Source organism: Trematomus bernacchii, unplaced genomic scaffold (genome assembly GCF_902827165.1).
Source record: "Trematomus bernacchii unplaced genomic scaffold, fTreBer1.1, whole genome shotgun sequence".
Taxonomy (NCBI): domain Eukaryota; kingdom Metazoa; phylum Chordata; class Actinopteri; order Perciformes; family Nototheniidae; genus Trematomus; species Trematomus bernacchii.
In genome coordinates this window covers 5,115,020-5,129,696 of record NW_022987573.1, presented here as the reverse complement: position 1 = coordinate 5,129,696, position 14,677 = coordinate 5,115,020, and the positions used below count along the sequence as shown (strand labels likewise).

Here is a 14,677-nt window from a genome sequence, read left to right as displayed (position 1 = left end):
CATTTCAGATGCCCTGTCAGGCCCTCTGCCTCTGTCTAGCCTTCCCCCCCCTCTGTATCCATTTGTGTGTCTCTGCTTGAATGCATGGGGGAGATCTGGTGTGCAGGTGTCAGGAACAAAGCTGCTGTCAATCCCAATCAGCTGGGCTTTAGCTCCGACTCTCCAAAAAGCTATCAGATCGTAGAATCTGCTACACAGTTAGTCGGTCACGCTCTAGACTCTTACATGTTCCCTAGTTGTTTATTCCAGTTGTCTAACTCCTGTTTCCTGCAGTAATCCTGCCTGAGCCCTGCCTACCGTCTCTACCTGGACCCCACTCTGTACCAAGAAATCGCATATTTATTATAGACATTTATATTTTATGTTGCAGTATAATGAAAAGAAACCCAGAAGTCATGTTTGGGGATAACAATTGTGTGTTTAATCTATTAGAGAAAGGTTGAATCAGCTGTTTAAGACAGAAAAAAGTAATTAATGGGAATTAATTACGGTAGATCTTCAATTTAATAAAAAGTGAATAGTCTCACAAGAACCTGAGTTCTATTTTAAAATGAACTTTCATATTCACTAAAGCTATCACACCTTCTGTAACATAAATTAATGTGCCAGCTGTTAGGGCCAGCCACAGCATTTGCAGCTGTCCCTAAAGACCAGAGTAGCCGGGCAGTTCATGATCCTGGTGACGCCGTGGCCACAGTTGTAGAAGGATCCTGGGGCATCAGGTTTGGCATAAACCCCACCAGGCTTTGTAGCACAGAAATGATCTGGTTTGGGATGAGGGCTGGTGCGAAGGGTGGGACGAGTGGTGGGCTGAGGCTTATTTGGGTTTGTAGACACTGGATTTGGGGCGGTTTCTCCAGTAGGAGCGGGAGAAGGATCTGTAGAAACAATAATAAGAAGTTATAAACTGTCAACATATTTTCACTTGCAATATGTCATTTCTACTTACCTGTGGCCATAAGAGAGCGGAGGGAGCTGATGAGGGGATAGTTTCCCTGTCCACAGAACTGCCCATTAAAGTCATCTAAGTCCAGAGCCCAGACAAAAGCTCCTCCAAATCTGTTTTCCTTTAAGTAACTGACCTGAATAAATAGCCACAGAAACACTTTAATAATGTATGCACCTAGACATTGAACTTTTGTTAACTTGAAAGACATATTTGGTATAAATATTTTTGTAGAAAAGAAGGAATACCTTAGTTGCAAAACTTTCTTTGTTGTCATATCCAACCCACTCGCTCTGTTTGACGGCATATGGAACTTTCTGGTCCTCAATCATCTGAACACTGGCCCCTTTAAGAAAAGTGCAAATCTGAAAAGAGGGTTAAATGTAATCAGTAACATAGACTTACCAATACAACAAAGACTGAGGGTTACATTCATGTAATTGTTTCCAGTTTCACCTCATAATAGGACCAAATGCCGGCCTCTCTTGTAAAAGCCCCAGCAGAAGCGGGACCGCTCGCTGCCGCTCCAACCTGACTGGATTGAGTAGACAGATGAAATGTCCTGCCATATGTTGCAAAGCCCATATTTAGCTTTTCGACAGTTGTGCCGTTGTCCCGCCAATATTGCATGGCGAAGTCCTAAAATGTGTATAAAAACAAATGGACAGAAGTCTAAGTTTCCAACCAAAGTTTTTAACAGAAAGGTTCAGAAATCTGCCAGATAATGCAAATGAATGGCGTTTCCATCTTCTACTTTTACTAGAAGGAGCTGGGCTCATTGAGATGAACAGTTTTTATTATTATCTAGTTAAAATCAAACCATTGTAGAAGAAGACAATGACTTGACTATTGTAAAACCTTAAACAAAGCTAAATGAAATGGAAATATCTTGTAATGATATGAGGGACACTAGTCTCCTCATCGCTCAACACAGATCTGATGTTTATATAAACATGCTACAAGTAAATTATTATTTTTCAATGTTTTCTTCTTTTGTGCTTTGTTGGATTTATGAATGCCATCATGTCCACCTCAGACAAGTTTAAAATCTGTTTTACAATACTTATGTATTTAATTCATTGTACACTGGCATGGGCGTGGCTTTAAATTGAATGCAAATTGAAAATGTGCATTGAAAAAAGAAACTTTAAGAGACATTTTGCATTAACATTGAATATCATCTTTACATTTGCGATGCAGATAAAATATGATTCTCTGTACTCACAGTATTTAAGTAGACATTGTCCCCGGTCTCATGGGATCCCTTGTACAAGGGGCTGTTGTGTCCAGTCACACTCTCCCAGGTGCCATGGAAGTCATACGTCATCACATTAATAAAATCCAGGTACCTGGTGAAAATCATGTGAGATTAAGTCAACCAAAACATAATGAAAGCTTGATGGGGAAAATGTGTTGAGTCACATGTTGGTGTACTTCGCAATCTCTGCAATTTCATAGCCAGCATCAGTGGTTCCTTTCCCAGCAGACACAGCAGCAGAGATCATTAAACTCGGCCGGCCAGTTGATGTTCCCTCAGCCTGATACGCCTCGAAAAGTTCCTGTACACCATAAATCATGGAGAAGTCCATTTTGGTTCATAATAAACACAACTTGTTGTGCACCAAAACAGTGATTTGTGATCTGACCTTGCATAACAGCGTGAATCTCTGCTTGTCCTCCGGGGGACTTCCTCTTGCACCGGGGTATTCCCAGTCCAAATCAAGTCCATCAAAACTATATGTTCTCAGTAGTTTGATAGAAGACTGGATGAATGCATTTCTGTTAGCTTGTGTTGACACCATTGTTGTGAATCTGGGTATAAGTTTCAGGGAAATAAAACATGATTTTGAGGAAGTGCAATACAGTGATCTTTAGCTATTGTGTTTTGCTAAATATCTCACTTTTGTGTTCCAAAGTTCCAGCCTCCGACTGCCAAGAGTGTCTTCAGGTCTGGATTACTGTGAGAATATATACATTTAGTTGCCTACAACATTTCACTGAGATAAAAAAGGAAAAGATACAACATTGTTTAACTGACCTCTGTTTGAGTCCATTGAAGGATTTATAGAGTTGATCATCATTCCATTCTATGGTGACCAACTCATTCGCATTGTTTATACCAGAAAAGGCGTAAATCAGGTGGGTGCACAGGTTCGGATCAATATTTTGAGGCATAAACTTCCCTTGGCCGGGACGATATTGGGACCAGTTGGTGAAATAACACACCAGTCTGGAGGAGACTACTATTGTTTCGTTAATATTGGAGATTCATTAATACTTCACATTCAACAAGTACACTTTGTTAAGTTGCTACCAAATATGTTCAGTATTAATATCAAATGTGAACTCACCCAAACTGCCCAGGGAAAGACAGAGACCTTCAAAGCAAAAATAGTCAGTGAATATTAGCTAAAACAGTAAAAAACATGTCATGCTTTTCGTAAGGCCTTACCTGCAATCAGAATCAACCGATTCATGGTTGTGCTTGGATGAGCTCTTTCTGAATACTGAGTAGCTTTTATTTCCTGCTGACAAACTACACAAACAGTGATAATCATCAACCAGGAAGGAATTTAGAAAGAGTATGTCCCAACTTTAGACTCTACGCTGTTGCGCCATACATGTCAAATAAGAGAAGCTGTTTAAGGTCATTTGTCACATGCCAAACCAGCAACCTGTGGGTGATCTTTTGTAGTCCTTCAGCTAAGCATCTCACAGAACAGAGATGTTAGTCAATAGTGACACACAGTGGCGGCTGGTGGAAAATATTTTAGGTGAGGCTGTGGAAATGGTGATCAAACAATACTAGGGGGCATTTTTTTGAGAAAATACCCCCTAAATTATGACTTCTGGTGATGTTAGAGGGGGGGGGGGGGAAGGACAATTTGAGGCTTAAAAATATGAGAAGACTGATCAATCCCTCCATAACTTCAGTGTGGTTAGCTATGAATCTTCCAAAACTTCCAAACACCTTGTCCTGGACATAGTTTCTACAGCATAAACTGTGCTAACAAGCTGAGATTCCACAGATTCTAGAAATATACAGTAAGTATCATCACTGAGCGATCAGAACTCGCGACAGGGGAAGCAAATACAGACATCACACAACGTAGCTTTAGGTAGCAAAACACGGAGATATGCTCACCTTTTGCAGAATAACAATTCTGATCAAAAACGAGAAAAACGCAGCTGAAGGTTAATCCATAGGTTAATCCAATGTGTCTGTCACTATGAAAAAATGATTGATGATCCATAATTCAATTTTGATGTCAAAAACGGAGTTTTCATTAGCTGCTAATGGTAGCTTCCAGAGTGTATGACAGCTTCCTGTTTTGTCTCCTTGGATCCTCACAGACTGCACCGGGCGCTCACGTAGGAGCCCTGTGACCATCAGATTTGACGACGCTGATTGGCTGAAATTATGTTTCGGCGGCATAGTTTAAAGATAGCAACAGTTGGCTTCTGCTGCACTTGCTGCACTTTCGTCTGGGCGCTGTGCATAGCGCCCAGACGAGATTTTATTGTACATTATACATTTTACTGATACCAATTATATAATATTTACCTTGTTTATTAAAAATAAAAATAAAAAATATATTTTTTAAATATATTTTTTTTAATTTTTTTTATTTTTAATGTGGGAAGAGGGGGGGCGGCGCCCCTATGGGCCGGCCGCCACTGGTGACACAACTTCTTAACGTCTTAAGTGAGGGCTACAAGCCTCACAAACGAACACACATCCTAAAGGTTATGCTTTTGTTTACATCAGACATACACAGACACATTGATTTGAAACAGCTTTATTTTGCTAGATTGAGTGCACGCAATCTTGTTTAAAATATCTATTGTTAATTGTGTTGTGTGTAATCCTATTGTCAGTGTCTTACAGCTCACCTTGCTCCTGGCAAAAGGCTAAGCTGATGGAAAACACCTGCCTTTATAGATGTGTCAGCTCATTGGACTACGCCATTCCTCTCAAACCCTGAGGGGTGTTTAAAGAGGCCACTCCATTTAAGCCACCCCTTTTTATAATAATAATCTTTTTTCTCAAAGCAATGATAAACCTGTGAGTTGAATGTAGAAAAGTCAGAATCAATATACATTTTTTTAATTTTAAAGTAAATCCAGATTGAACATAGTAAAAAGATGTAAATGATAGTGTCCGTCCAAAAATAAACCATTACTTATAGTTGAAAACCACCCTTGAATGTTGGGATAGTAGACTAAAAGCTTTAGGAATCCAAACTATAACATAAGTACCCTGTATCAAGATTGATGCAAAACAAGTGACATTTGACCTTTTTAGGGAGGTTTAGCAAAAAGAAACACCTTTTGGATAGAAATGGGTGTATTTGCCGTGTCTCTGGAACCCATTGGTCGATTTCGATGATTGACATCTCTTTTGAACCGTTAGAGCCAATAGAATCGAAGGGGAATTTCCACATACACACACACGTTACCATTGAGAAATTAGAGCTATGCGCACGCAGTTTGCCCACTAGATTAGAAAACTAGATTTATTGCTGATGGATTATCAGAAATCATTTCAAAGTGACACAGACACATTGGATTAACCTATGGATTAACCTTCAGCAGTGTTTTTATCGTTTTAATGCCATTGAAGACAACTTTTGATCAGAAAACAACAAAGGTAAGACATATTGCCGTGTTGGCTACCTAATGCTACGTGGTGTGATGTCTTTGTTAGCTTCTCATGACGCGAGTTCGGATCGGTCAGTAATGATACTAATACCTGTCGAATCTGTGCAATCTCAGTTTGCTAATCGATATCTTGTTTGTGCAGATACGATAAGTAATAAGGGTATTGTAACGTGAGTTCTGTGCTAAGTGTGTTAGCATTTTTTCGCTCAGGGCTAATTCAGAGCCTTTGTTATTACCCTTATGTTTCGTTTTGCTAAAAATGGTTAATATTGTCTGATAGCTGAGTTTCTTCCCGTTAAGTGGGTATGACACATTAATAGGTTTTTAAATGTTAAGAAGCCCTCAGAGGCTCAGACGCTGTTTCTTGCAGATGTTGTGATTCACAATGGGGCTTAACATTCAGTTTCCTGCTGGAAAATGAATCCTCCTTTGTACAAACAGAGAGGCGTTTAAAAGCCAATTCTGTGTCTCAATGTACAATGCAGTAGAAAGTAGACTGCAATGGTAAGATAATCATGTCAACAAATTGGTTTCCATATTATTTGGAGAGCATTTACTTCAAATAAATACCTAATATGCTATCTGTGGCAGCTGTTACTACCAGCCAAAGCTTTCACCAGGCATATTAAAGGTTATGTTATTTTATTTGACATCACACAATAAGACACTCAGACACTTTGCCCCTGCATCCTCTTTAAGAATGTGTGTGAATGGGTGAATGCTGACTTTGAAGGGCTTTGAAGAGCCTTAAAGACTGAATAAAGCGATATATAGTAAATACAGTCCATGATGCTGAATCCTACCAGCCTAAGTACATACACATGGATAAATGGAAAGCCACACCTAAAGACCTAAAACTTTTTGTCACTTGTTGATTTTTTTACCCATCTTTATCTCTTTAAATACTTTAAAGAAGACACATTATGCTTATTGTCAGGTTCATATTTGTATTTTGTGCTATTACTGTGACATATTTACATGCTTTAATGTGTAAAAGGGCTTTATTTTTCTCATACTTTCCTGTGCTGCAGCTCCTCTTTTGCTCTGATTGGTTAGCTAGCCGGCTCTGTTGTAACCGCTTAGAGATATCCGGCCCTTAGCCCATCACATTCGTAGCACTTGCCAATAGAAGCACGAGTGTTACTTAATAATGTGACGGAAGAAAAACAAAGGAGTTCACACAGCGATTCAGGCAAGGGGGGGGAGTGTGTTGAGAGAAACTCCCTCTGGCATGAATTTAGGTATTTCAGCCTATAACACTACATGAAAGGGTAAACCCCCCATTTGATGTATAACCTTTTTCTCATAGGGCTTACCCTGTTCCTTCACAGTGAGCATAACAAGTAAAGTGTTGTGCAGTCTGAGGTTTGTATACACACATTTAACCAAATAAAAGAAGCCTTTCTGTTTAATGCATCATATATTTATTTAAGGCCAGTCACAGCAGCTACAACTTTCATTGAAAATGAGACCATCTGGGCAACTGTGAAGGAATATTATTCCCTCGAAGCACCGATAGAAGTTGGCGGGATTGTCCAGGCTTCTGTAGTAGCCGTCGGGCTGCCCGGCACAAAAACTTCCAGAAGCGGCAGTTGTGGTGGTGGGAGTGGTGGTGGGTTTGGTAACGGGAGTTGTTGTTGTAGGCATTGATGTGGTTGTGGTAGAGGGAGTTGTGGTGGTCTGCATTGTTGTGGTTGTGGTAGGTAGAATTGTGGTCGTAGGCAATTCTGTGGTTGTGGTAGGTAGAGTTGTGGTTGTAGGCATTTCCGTTGTTGTGGTAGGTAGAGTTGTGGTGGTCGGCATTGCTGTGGTTGTGGTAGGTAGAATTGTGGTCGTAGGCAATGCTGTGGTTGTGGTAGATAGAGTTGTGGTCGAAGGCATTGATGTCGTTGTGGTAGGTAGAATTGTGGTCGTAGGCAATTCTGTGGTTGTGGTAGGTAGAGTTGTGGTTGTAGGCATTTCCGTTGTTGTGGTAGGTAGAGTTGTGGTGGTCGGCATTGTTGTGGTAGGTAGAATTGTGGTCGTAGTTAATGCTGTGGTTGTGGTAGATAGAGTTGTGGTTGTAGGCATTGATGTGGTTGTGGTAGAGGAAGTTTTGGTCGTAGGCATTGTTGTGGTTGTGGTAGGTAGAGCTGTGGTGGTTGGCATTGTTGTGGTTGTGGTAGGTAGAGTTGTGGTCGTAGGCAATGCTGTTGTTGTGGTAGATAGAGTTGTGGTCGTAGGCATTGATGTGGTTGTGGTAGGTAGAATTGTGGTCGTAGGCAATGCTGTGGTTGTGGTAGATAGAGTTGTGGTCGTAGGCAATGCTGTTGTTGTGGTAGGTAGAGTTGTGGTCGTAGGCATTGTTGTGGTTGTGGTAGGTAGAGTTGTGGTGATCGGCATTGCTGTGGTTGTGGTAGGTAGAATTGTGGTCGTAGGCAATGCTGTGGTTGTGGTAGATAGAGTTGTGGTCGTAGGCATTGATGTTGTTGTGGTAGGTAGAATTGTGGTCGTAGGCAATTCTGTGGTTGTGGTAGGTAGAGTTGTGGTTGTAGGCATTTCCGTTGTTGTGGTAGGTAGAGTTGTGGTGGTCGGCATTGCTGTGGTTGTGGTAGGTAGAATTGTGGTCGTAGGCAATGCTGTGGTTGTGGTAGATAGAGTTGTGGTCGTAGGCATTGATGTGGTTGTGGTAGGTAGAATTGTGGTCGAAGGCAATGCTGTGGTTGTGGTAGATAGAGTTGTGGTCGTAGGCAATGCTGTTGTTGTGGTAGGTAGAGTTGTGGTCGTAGGCATTGTTGTGGTTGTGGTAGGTAGAGTTGTGGTGGTCGGCATTGTTGTGGTTGTGGTAGGTAGAGTTGTGGTCGTAGGCATTGTTGTGGTTGTGGTAGGTAGAGTTGTGGTGGTCGGCATTGTTGTGGTTGTGGTAGGTAGAATTGTGGTTGTAGGCAATGCTGTGGTTGTGGTAGATAGAGTTGTGGTCGAAGGCATTGATGTCGTTGTGGTAGGTAGAATTGTGGTCGTAGGCAATGCTGTGGTTGTGGTAGGTAGAGTTGTTGTCGTAGGCATTGATGTGGTTGTGGTAGAGGAAGTTTTGGTCATAGGCATTGTTGTGGTTGTGGTAGGTAGAGCTGTGGTGGTCGGCATTGTTGTGGTTGTGGTAGGTAGAGTTGTGGTGGTTGGCATTGTTGTGGTAGGTACAATTGTGGTTGTAGGCAATGCTGTGGTTGTGGTAGATAGAGTTGTGGTCGTAGGCATTTATGTGGTTGTGGTAGGTAGAATTGTGGTCGTATGCAATGCTGTGGTTGTGGTAGGTAGAGTTGTGGTGGTCGGCATTGTTGTGGTAGGTAGAATTGTGATCGTAGGCAATGCTGTGGTTGTGGTAGATAGAGTTGTTGTCGTAGGCATTGATGTGGTTGTGGTAGAGGAAGTTGTGGTCATCGGCATTGTTGTGGTTGTGGTAGGTAGAGCTGTGGTGGTCGGCATTGTTGTGGTTGTGGTAGGTAGAGTTGTGGTCGTAGGCATTGATGTGGTTGTGGTACAGCAGCTACAACTTTCATTGAAAATGAGACCATCTGGGCAACTGTGAAGGAATATTATTCCCTCGAAGCACCGATAGAAGTTGGCGGGATTGTCCGGGCTTTTGTAGTAGCCGTCGGGCTGCCCGGCACAAAAACTTCCAGAAGCGGCAGTTGTGGTGGTGGGAGTGGTGGTGGGTTTGGTAACGGGAGTTGTTGTTGTAGGCATTGATGTGGTTGTGGTAGAGGGAGTTGTGGTGGTCTGCATTGCTATGGTTGTGGTAGGTAGAATTGTGGTCGTAGGCAGGACCCAAAAATATTTTGTTTTATCATTTATTGTGTTATTGTTTTTACCCAACGTTAACATCCCATCATATTTTGATATTACATAGCATGACGTTTGAGATTAAAAGGGAGCTCATTTGCTTTCTTCATATTGAATTATAATAATGTAAATAAGTTATTATGACAATACAGTTGATGGCATTTAATTAAAAAAAACTTAAAACCTTCTCTTCTTAAAGGATGTAAAGAAATGTTTTGTGTTCTAATTACCTGGAACCAGGAGATTATACAGATGGCTGATGAGGGGATTGCTGCCCATTCTGCAGAACTCTCCATTCATATCATCCAGGTCGAGAGACCAAAGAAATGCTCCTCCAAAGTTGTTCATCTTTAGGTAACTGACCTGGGAGGATGAAGAAAAAATACTTTAAGGGTTGATGCCATGCGGACAAAATGTCTATTTAAAGCAGGGACGTGCGGTCAGGCTTCATCTGTCTTCATGAATAGTACAAATTCAAATAACAATAAAATGAAAAAATATTAATATTTTTCCACTGGTCTGTGCTATAAATGTATTTTCTGTATGATCCCAATAATTTACAGAGACTTTACTATGCGTACTGACTTTCCATAGACTAGCTAATATATGTAATGTATGTATCTACACGCAGATCACGCAGACTGCGTGGGGCCTCACCTTGCTGAGGCGGCCTCATATGGCGGACGAGCTATGTGCGAATGCGGCGCAATTAATCTTATGCGCAAATGCGGCGCTCCACAGTTTCAGTTTCCCTGCTGCGAGGCTCCGGCGCTATCAGTTCTAACAGCTCCGACGATCCACTAGCACTAGATTTTTGTCCAGAAGGATATGCGCATGGACCTCATCTTCAAGTAAAGGTTTTATTGAAAATGGGATCTTACTAAGAGAGAACAATCCAATATTTAAATGAAACTACATTTGTGGGTATCCTTTTGTTGAACGGTCTGTTTAAAATTAATTTTAAAAAAGTTTTGAAAATAACAGAATATTTCGATTGAGGTAAAAATATAATAATATTTGTAAATCTGACACTGACTCTGAAAGAGTGGGGAGAGGCAGTTCATCTGTATTTAAAGCTACAGACACATAATCAGCTATTTTAAACAGGGCTGAAACAGAGGGGTTTATGGGATGCTACAAGGCATGATCTGTTTGGTATTTCGAGCCGAACACTTCAGAGACATGTTTTGTAAATATCTGAGACCTAATGTATAATATATTGTAGAAAAAGAGTATAACAGGGGACCTTTAACCAGATTTGAGCACAATCAGTCGTTTGCAAAGGATTATCTGCAGTATTTTGCCTACCTTAATATCGAGGCTTTCTTTGTTGTCAAATCCAACCCACTGATTTTCTGTGGTGGCATATGGAACTCTCTGATCAGGTATCAGCTCGGTTGTAACTCCATCAAGATAAAGGCAAGTCTGTACAGAAGGGTGAAATGTCACAATGTATTTTTCAATCAGAAATGTGTCACACCAAATACTGTCGAATATGTTAGGCTATAATAAAGTGATCGATTTAAATGTATTTCATTCACAGGTTGCAATTTACCTCATAAGCAGCCCAGAATCCCTCTTCCCCAGTGTAACATCCTTCTTCACCAGGACCATTCGCTGGTGCTCCAACATCACTGGAGGCAGTGGAGAGATCAAAAGCTCTCCCGTATGCCGCTAACCCCAAGTTTAGCTTTTGTGCTGGTGCTCCCTGGTCCCGCCAATACCGCATAGCATAGTCCTAAAATGTGGATTTTAATAACATGATACAATGAGAAGGCATCTCTAAATATGTATATTATTTTGCTGTTTACATATGAATCCCTGTACTTACAGTGTTAGAGTAGGTTTTGTTCCCTGTGTCCTGGGATCCCTTGTATAAGGGGCTGTGATGTCCTGTGACACTTTCCCAGGGGCCGTGAAAATCAAATGTCAACACATTAATGAAATCCAGGTGCCTGATAAAGAGAAGAAGAGATCACATTCAGAAAAACAAGAAAATAGGTCATCTTGGGTAAAATGTAAAGAGATACATATATTTATTTTTTACATGGCAATCTGTGGGACTTGATAACTGGCATCGATGGTTGCTTTCTCAGCAGAGACACTAGCAGCGACGATTAAGCTGTCACGGTTGGCTGCTTTCCCCTCAGACACAAATGCTTCCTTGAGCTCCTATACAAGAAGAATGGTTCAGTCTCGGTTTAGATAACAAACTGATATTTTCATATACCTATGTAGTGAGAGAAACTCAAGATCTGACCTTGCAAAGCATTGTGAAACTCTGCTTGTCCTGTGATGGGCTTCCAGCTCCTCCAGGGTTCCTCCAGTCAAGGTTTAGGCCATCAAACCCACTTTCTCTCAGTAGTTTAATAGCAGACTGGATGAACGTTTCTCTGTTTTGTGTTGTGGCCACCTTTGCAGTAAATCTGGTAAACAGTTGAACCACAGTGGTTTTTTAAAGCTAATGTCAATTAAAGAAATCATAAATATAGCTGTTGAACTAATTTCAAGTGTTTATTTGGATTATTATGTAATTGCTAAAATAAATGTAAGCACACCAATACATCATGAATGGGGAAATTCAAGAGCTGCTAATAATTTTATTTGCATTGTCACAGAAAAACCAAGAAAGTAACTTACTTTTGTGTGTCAAAGGTCAAGCCACCAACTGCCAACAGGGTTTTGAGTGCTGGATTTCTGTGTGAAGATAAAAGTCCAGTAATAATTGATTACAAACACAAAATTCAACATAATTAACACAATATTTAAATGCTAAAAAACGGACCTGGTTTTGAGTCCATTAAAGGACTGATAGCGTTGTATGTCAGTCGCACTGCTTGGGACCAGTTCATTTTGGTTGTCGATGTCGGCAAAAGCATAGATCAGATGGGTACACTTGTTCGGATCAATATCTGAAATTGTGAACTTCCCGTAGTCCGCTCTATTTTCAGCCTCGCTGTTATAGTTTCTTCCCGCGGGCAGTGAGACTGTTAAAAAATTGAACTGTTGAAACAACTTCAAACATTCAACTGCTACTCAGTAGTATGTATCTAATACCTAATATATATATATCATTCCAATAACTTGTATATAGACTCATACTGCACTATTCCACATCATAACTTTATTTCATTTTTATAACTATTATTATTTTTGTATTGCTCTTGCTCTTATTGTTATTATGTTATGTTATTATGTTGCATTGTTGGAGAAGCCTGTGACATAAGATTTTCAACTGCATAATTACTCTGTAGCTATGTCAGATTGACAATAAAGAACCTTGAACCTTGAACCTTGATAGTAACACACCAGCCTGGAGGAAGAGGCTGAGAGACAGAAGAACATCAAGTATGTCAGTTTACTTGACCAAGAGTTGTTAGTTGAGGTACATTATTTATCTTCATTGCTACCATTACTTCTAGGATTGATTATACAAAATGCATGTTATAAACTTACCCAAGCTGGTGATGATCAAAAAGAGACCTTCAAAAGGATAGAAAGGTAAGTATTGGAGTTGATCCAAATAAAAACATATAATACAAAAAATTCCCACTCTTCTAATCTTGTGCTTAACATTTTCTTTGTCAAGGTTACACTCTTATCATTCAACAGCTAAATTCAGTTAAGGTAAATGGAATTACATCAATATGTGTTCTGGATCAACTTGTGGGTTTTGTGAGAATAATCCAAAGTAATGATGACAATGTTTCTGAAAAGAGTTGCCAGTGCCTTTTCTGAATAAGATGATTTGCTGTAAACACAGCAAACCAACTTAAATTCACTGCCCCTTTTGAGTAAAAAGTTACTTGACAATGCCTTACCTGCAGTTAGAGTGACTTTGCACATGGTGTCACTATGTAGAAAAGAAATAGAACGAAATGTGTTTTAATATACAGCCATGTTCAAACAAATCCTCACTGTTGAACAAACTATAAATATGCTTTGGTGTATATGATGAATACACAAACACAAAAAGAAGATTTAAGTAGGTAAGTATTTAGAAAAAAAAGGAACAAATCTGTAACTATTCCAACCCTACTTTCGTGTTTGTTCCACCCCCCTTACCTTTGGAGTTCACAGTCAAATTTGACCGGTCTGTTTTAACTGCTCTTACATTAACATGAACACCATTTATCATCATCAAATTGTATTTAACACCATTTTAAGTCAAATGTCTCAGGCTACTGGTTAATAACTGCAGTGAATATACAAAGAATAGACACTGAAAATGTATTGCAAAATAAACACGATTGTCGATTTGGGTGTGTACTCTGTTGGATGAACATAATCTAGGGTTACCTATTCATTTCCATTCATTTTTTTACCAGAAGCACCATAGCTGTTACAAAGTGGACCAAACCACTCAAAATTCAATGAAAGTGGTGATCAGTTATTTAATACAGCTCTAGAAAAAATCAAGAGACCACTCCAAATGTTTCTTAAATCTCTATCTCTGCATGTATGGCAGCCATTCCATTCAGTTTCTGTTGAATTCCAACAGAGAGAAATGTTGTCAGTAGTTTATATGATTAAAAGTTATTTTATTTTCCTCAAACCCATACCTATAAATAGCTGTATGTTCATAAGCCTACTGTGGAGGATATAAGGCCTTGAGGCAATCAAATGTAAAACACAATATGTATGATTGATGAAAGTAGTAAATGTGTCAGATTAAACTCAACACAACAGGAGGTTAAACATTTGTATAAAATTAAAGAAATATAAATATGCAAAAATGTAAGTAGAATAATAAAAATAACAATTTACTCTAATAATAAAAAATAAAAATGTATCTGCAGTAAATCAGAATTTAAATTGGCAGAGCTGTGCAGTTTAATAACTAAACTATATATTTTGTCAAGGACAAAATCCTTTCTTCAAACAATTGTGTGTCTGCTGCAGGAAATACAGAGTAACATAAATTATTTCATTTTTCAAGCCAACCTGTCTTATTGACTAAAAACTGTTTGTTTGTGTACTTTAAAACCAAAAAACAATCTGTTGCCATTTAAAGTGTAATTAAATATCACTATAAGGAGATTTTAAAGTTAACCTCAAACCCCATATACAGTAAGAGAGTCAATATCATTAATGTCACGTCTGAATTAAAGGTGGGGTAGGTAATTTTGGAGAAACCAGCTCGAGATCGCTAGAATTTGAAAATACACAACCGAAAAAATCTGCCACTTCCTTACAGAGCCCCTCCTCCAACACACAGGAACGCGCACATGACCAATGAGGGCACGAGAT

At 39.7% G+C, this 14,677-nt stretch overlaps 2 protein-coding genes across 3 annotated transcripts; both read right to left on the bottom strand.

The window, feature by feature from the left end:
• Positions 1-403: 403 nt before the first annotated feature.
• Positions 404-3,491, bottom strand: LOC117479435 (acidic mammalian chitinase-like). 2 transcript variants are annotated; one of them, XM_034126378.1, is made up of 11 exons: positions 3,399-3,491; positions 3,298-3,324; positions 2,985-3,189; positions 2,848-2,904; positions 2,593-2,758; positions 2,381-2,505; positions 2,172-2,295; positions 1,403-1,585; positions 1,195-1,311; positions 950-1,082; positions 404-878 (listed from the first exon to the last, which is right to left on the bottom strand). In XM_034126378.1, exons 1-11 carry the CDS (start codon positions 3,421-3,423, stop codon positions 613-615), a joined length of 1,428 nt encoding a protein of 475 aa, XP_033982269.1. In that variant the 5' UTR covers positions 3,424-3,491; the 3' UTR covers positions 404-612. The 2 variants fall into 2 exon arrangements, with proteins under 2 accessions (XP_033982269.1, XP_033982270.1); XM_034126379.1 differs by having other exon boundaries at positions 2,985-3,186; positions 3,399-3,482.
• A 3,573-nt stretch (positions 3,492-7,064) lies between these two features.
• On the bottom strand, positions 7,065-13,273 carry LOC117479434 (acidic mammalian chitinase-like). The gene is made up of 14 exons (XM_034126377.1): positions 13,249-13,273; positions 12,714-12,753; positions 12,213-12,395; positions 12,068-12,124; positions 11,688-11,853; positions 11,475-11,599; positions 11,259-11,382; positions 10,983-11,165; positions 10,736-10,852; positions 9,665-9,790; positions 8,652-9,131; positions 8,306-8,343; positions 7,415-7,797; positions 7,065-7,288 (listed from the first exon to the last, which is right to left on the bottom strand). Exons 1-14 carry the CDS (start codon positions 13,271-13,273, stop codon positions 7,065-7,067), a joined length of 2,271 nt encoding a protein of 756 aa, XP_033982268.1.
• Between the last annotated feature and the right edge of the window lie 1,404 nt (positions 13,274-14,677).

What these genes read in the sequence shown, in the direction of transcription:
- LOC117479435 (XM_034126378.1), bottom strand. Translation starts at nt 3,423, where the DNA reads ATGAATCGGTTGATTCTGATTGCAG. An exon ending in GAAATTGCAGAGATTGCGAA is followed by an intron (nt 2,296 to 2,380) that starts GTACACCAACAT and finishes GATTTTCACCAG; the next exon opens with GTACCTGGATTTTATTAATG. An exon ending in GCATTTGGTCCTATTATGAG is followed by an intron (nt 1,312 to 1,402) that starts GTGAAACTGGAA and finishes CCCTCTTTTCAG; the next exon opens with ATTTGCACTTTTCTTAAAGG.
- LOC117479434 (XM_034126377.1), bottom strand. Translation starts at nt 13,273, where the DNA reads ATGTGCAAAGTCACTCTAACTGCAG. An exon ending in CAAAGTCACTCTAACTGCAG is followed by an intron (nt 12,754 to 13,248) that starts GTAAGGCATTGT and finishes TCTGTCTCTCAG; the next exon opens with CCTCTTCCTCCAGGCTGGTG. An exon ending in TTGACCTTTGACACACAAAA is followed by an intron (nt 11,854 to 12,067) that starts GTAAGTTACTTT and finishes ACTGTTTACCAG; the next exon opens with ATTTACTGCAAAGGTGGCCA.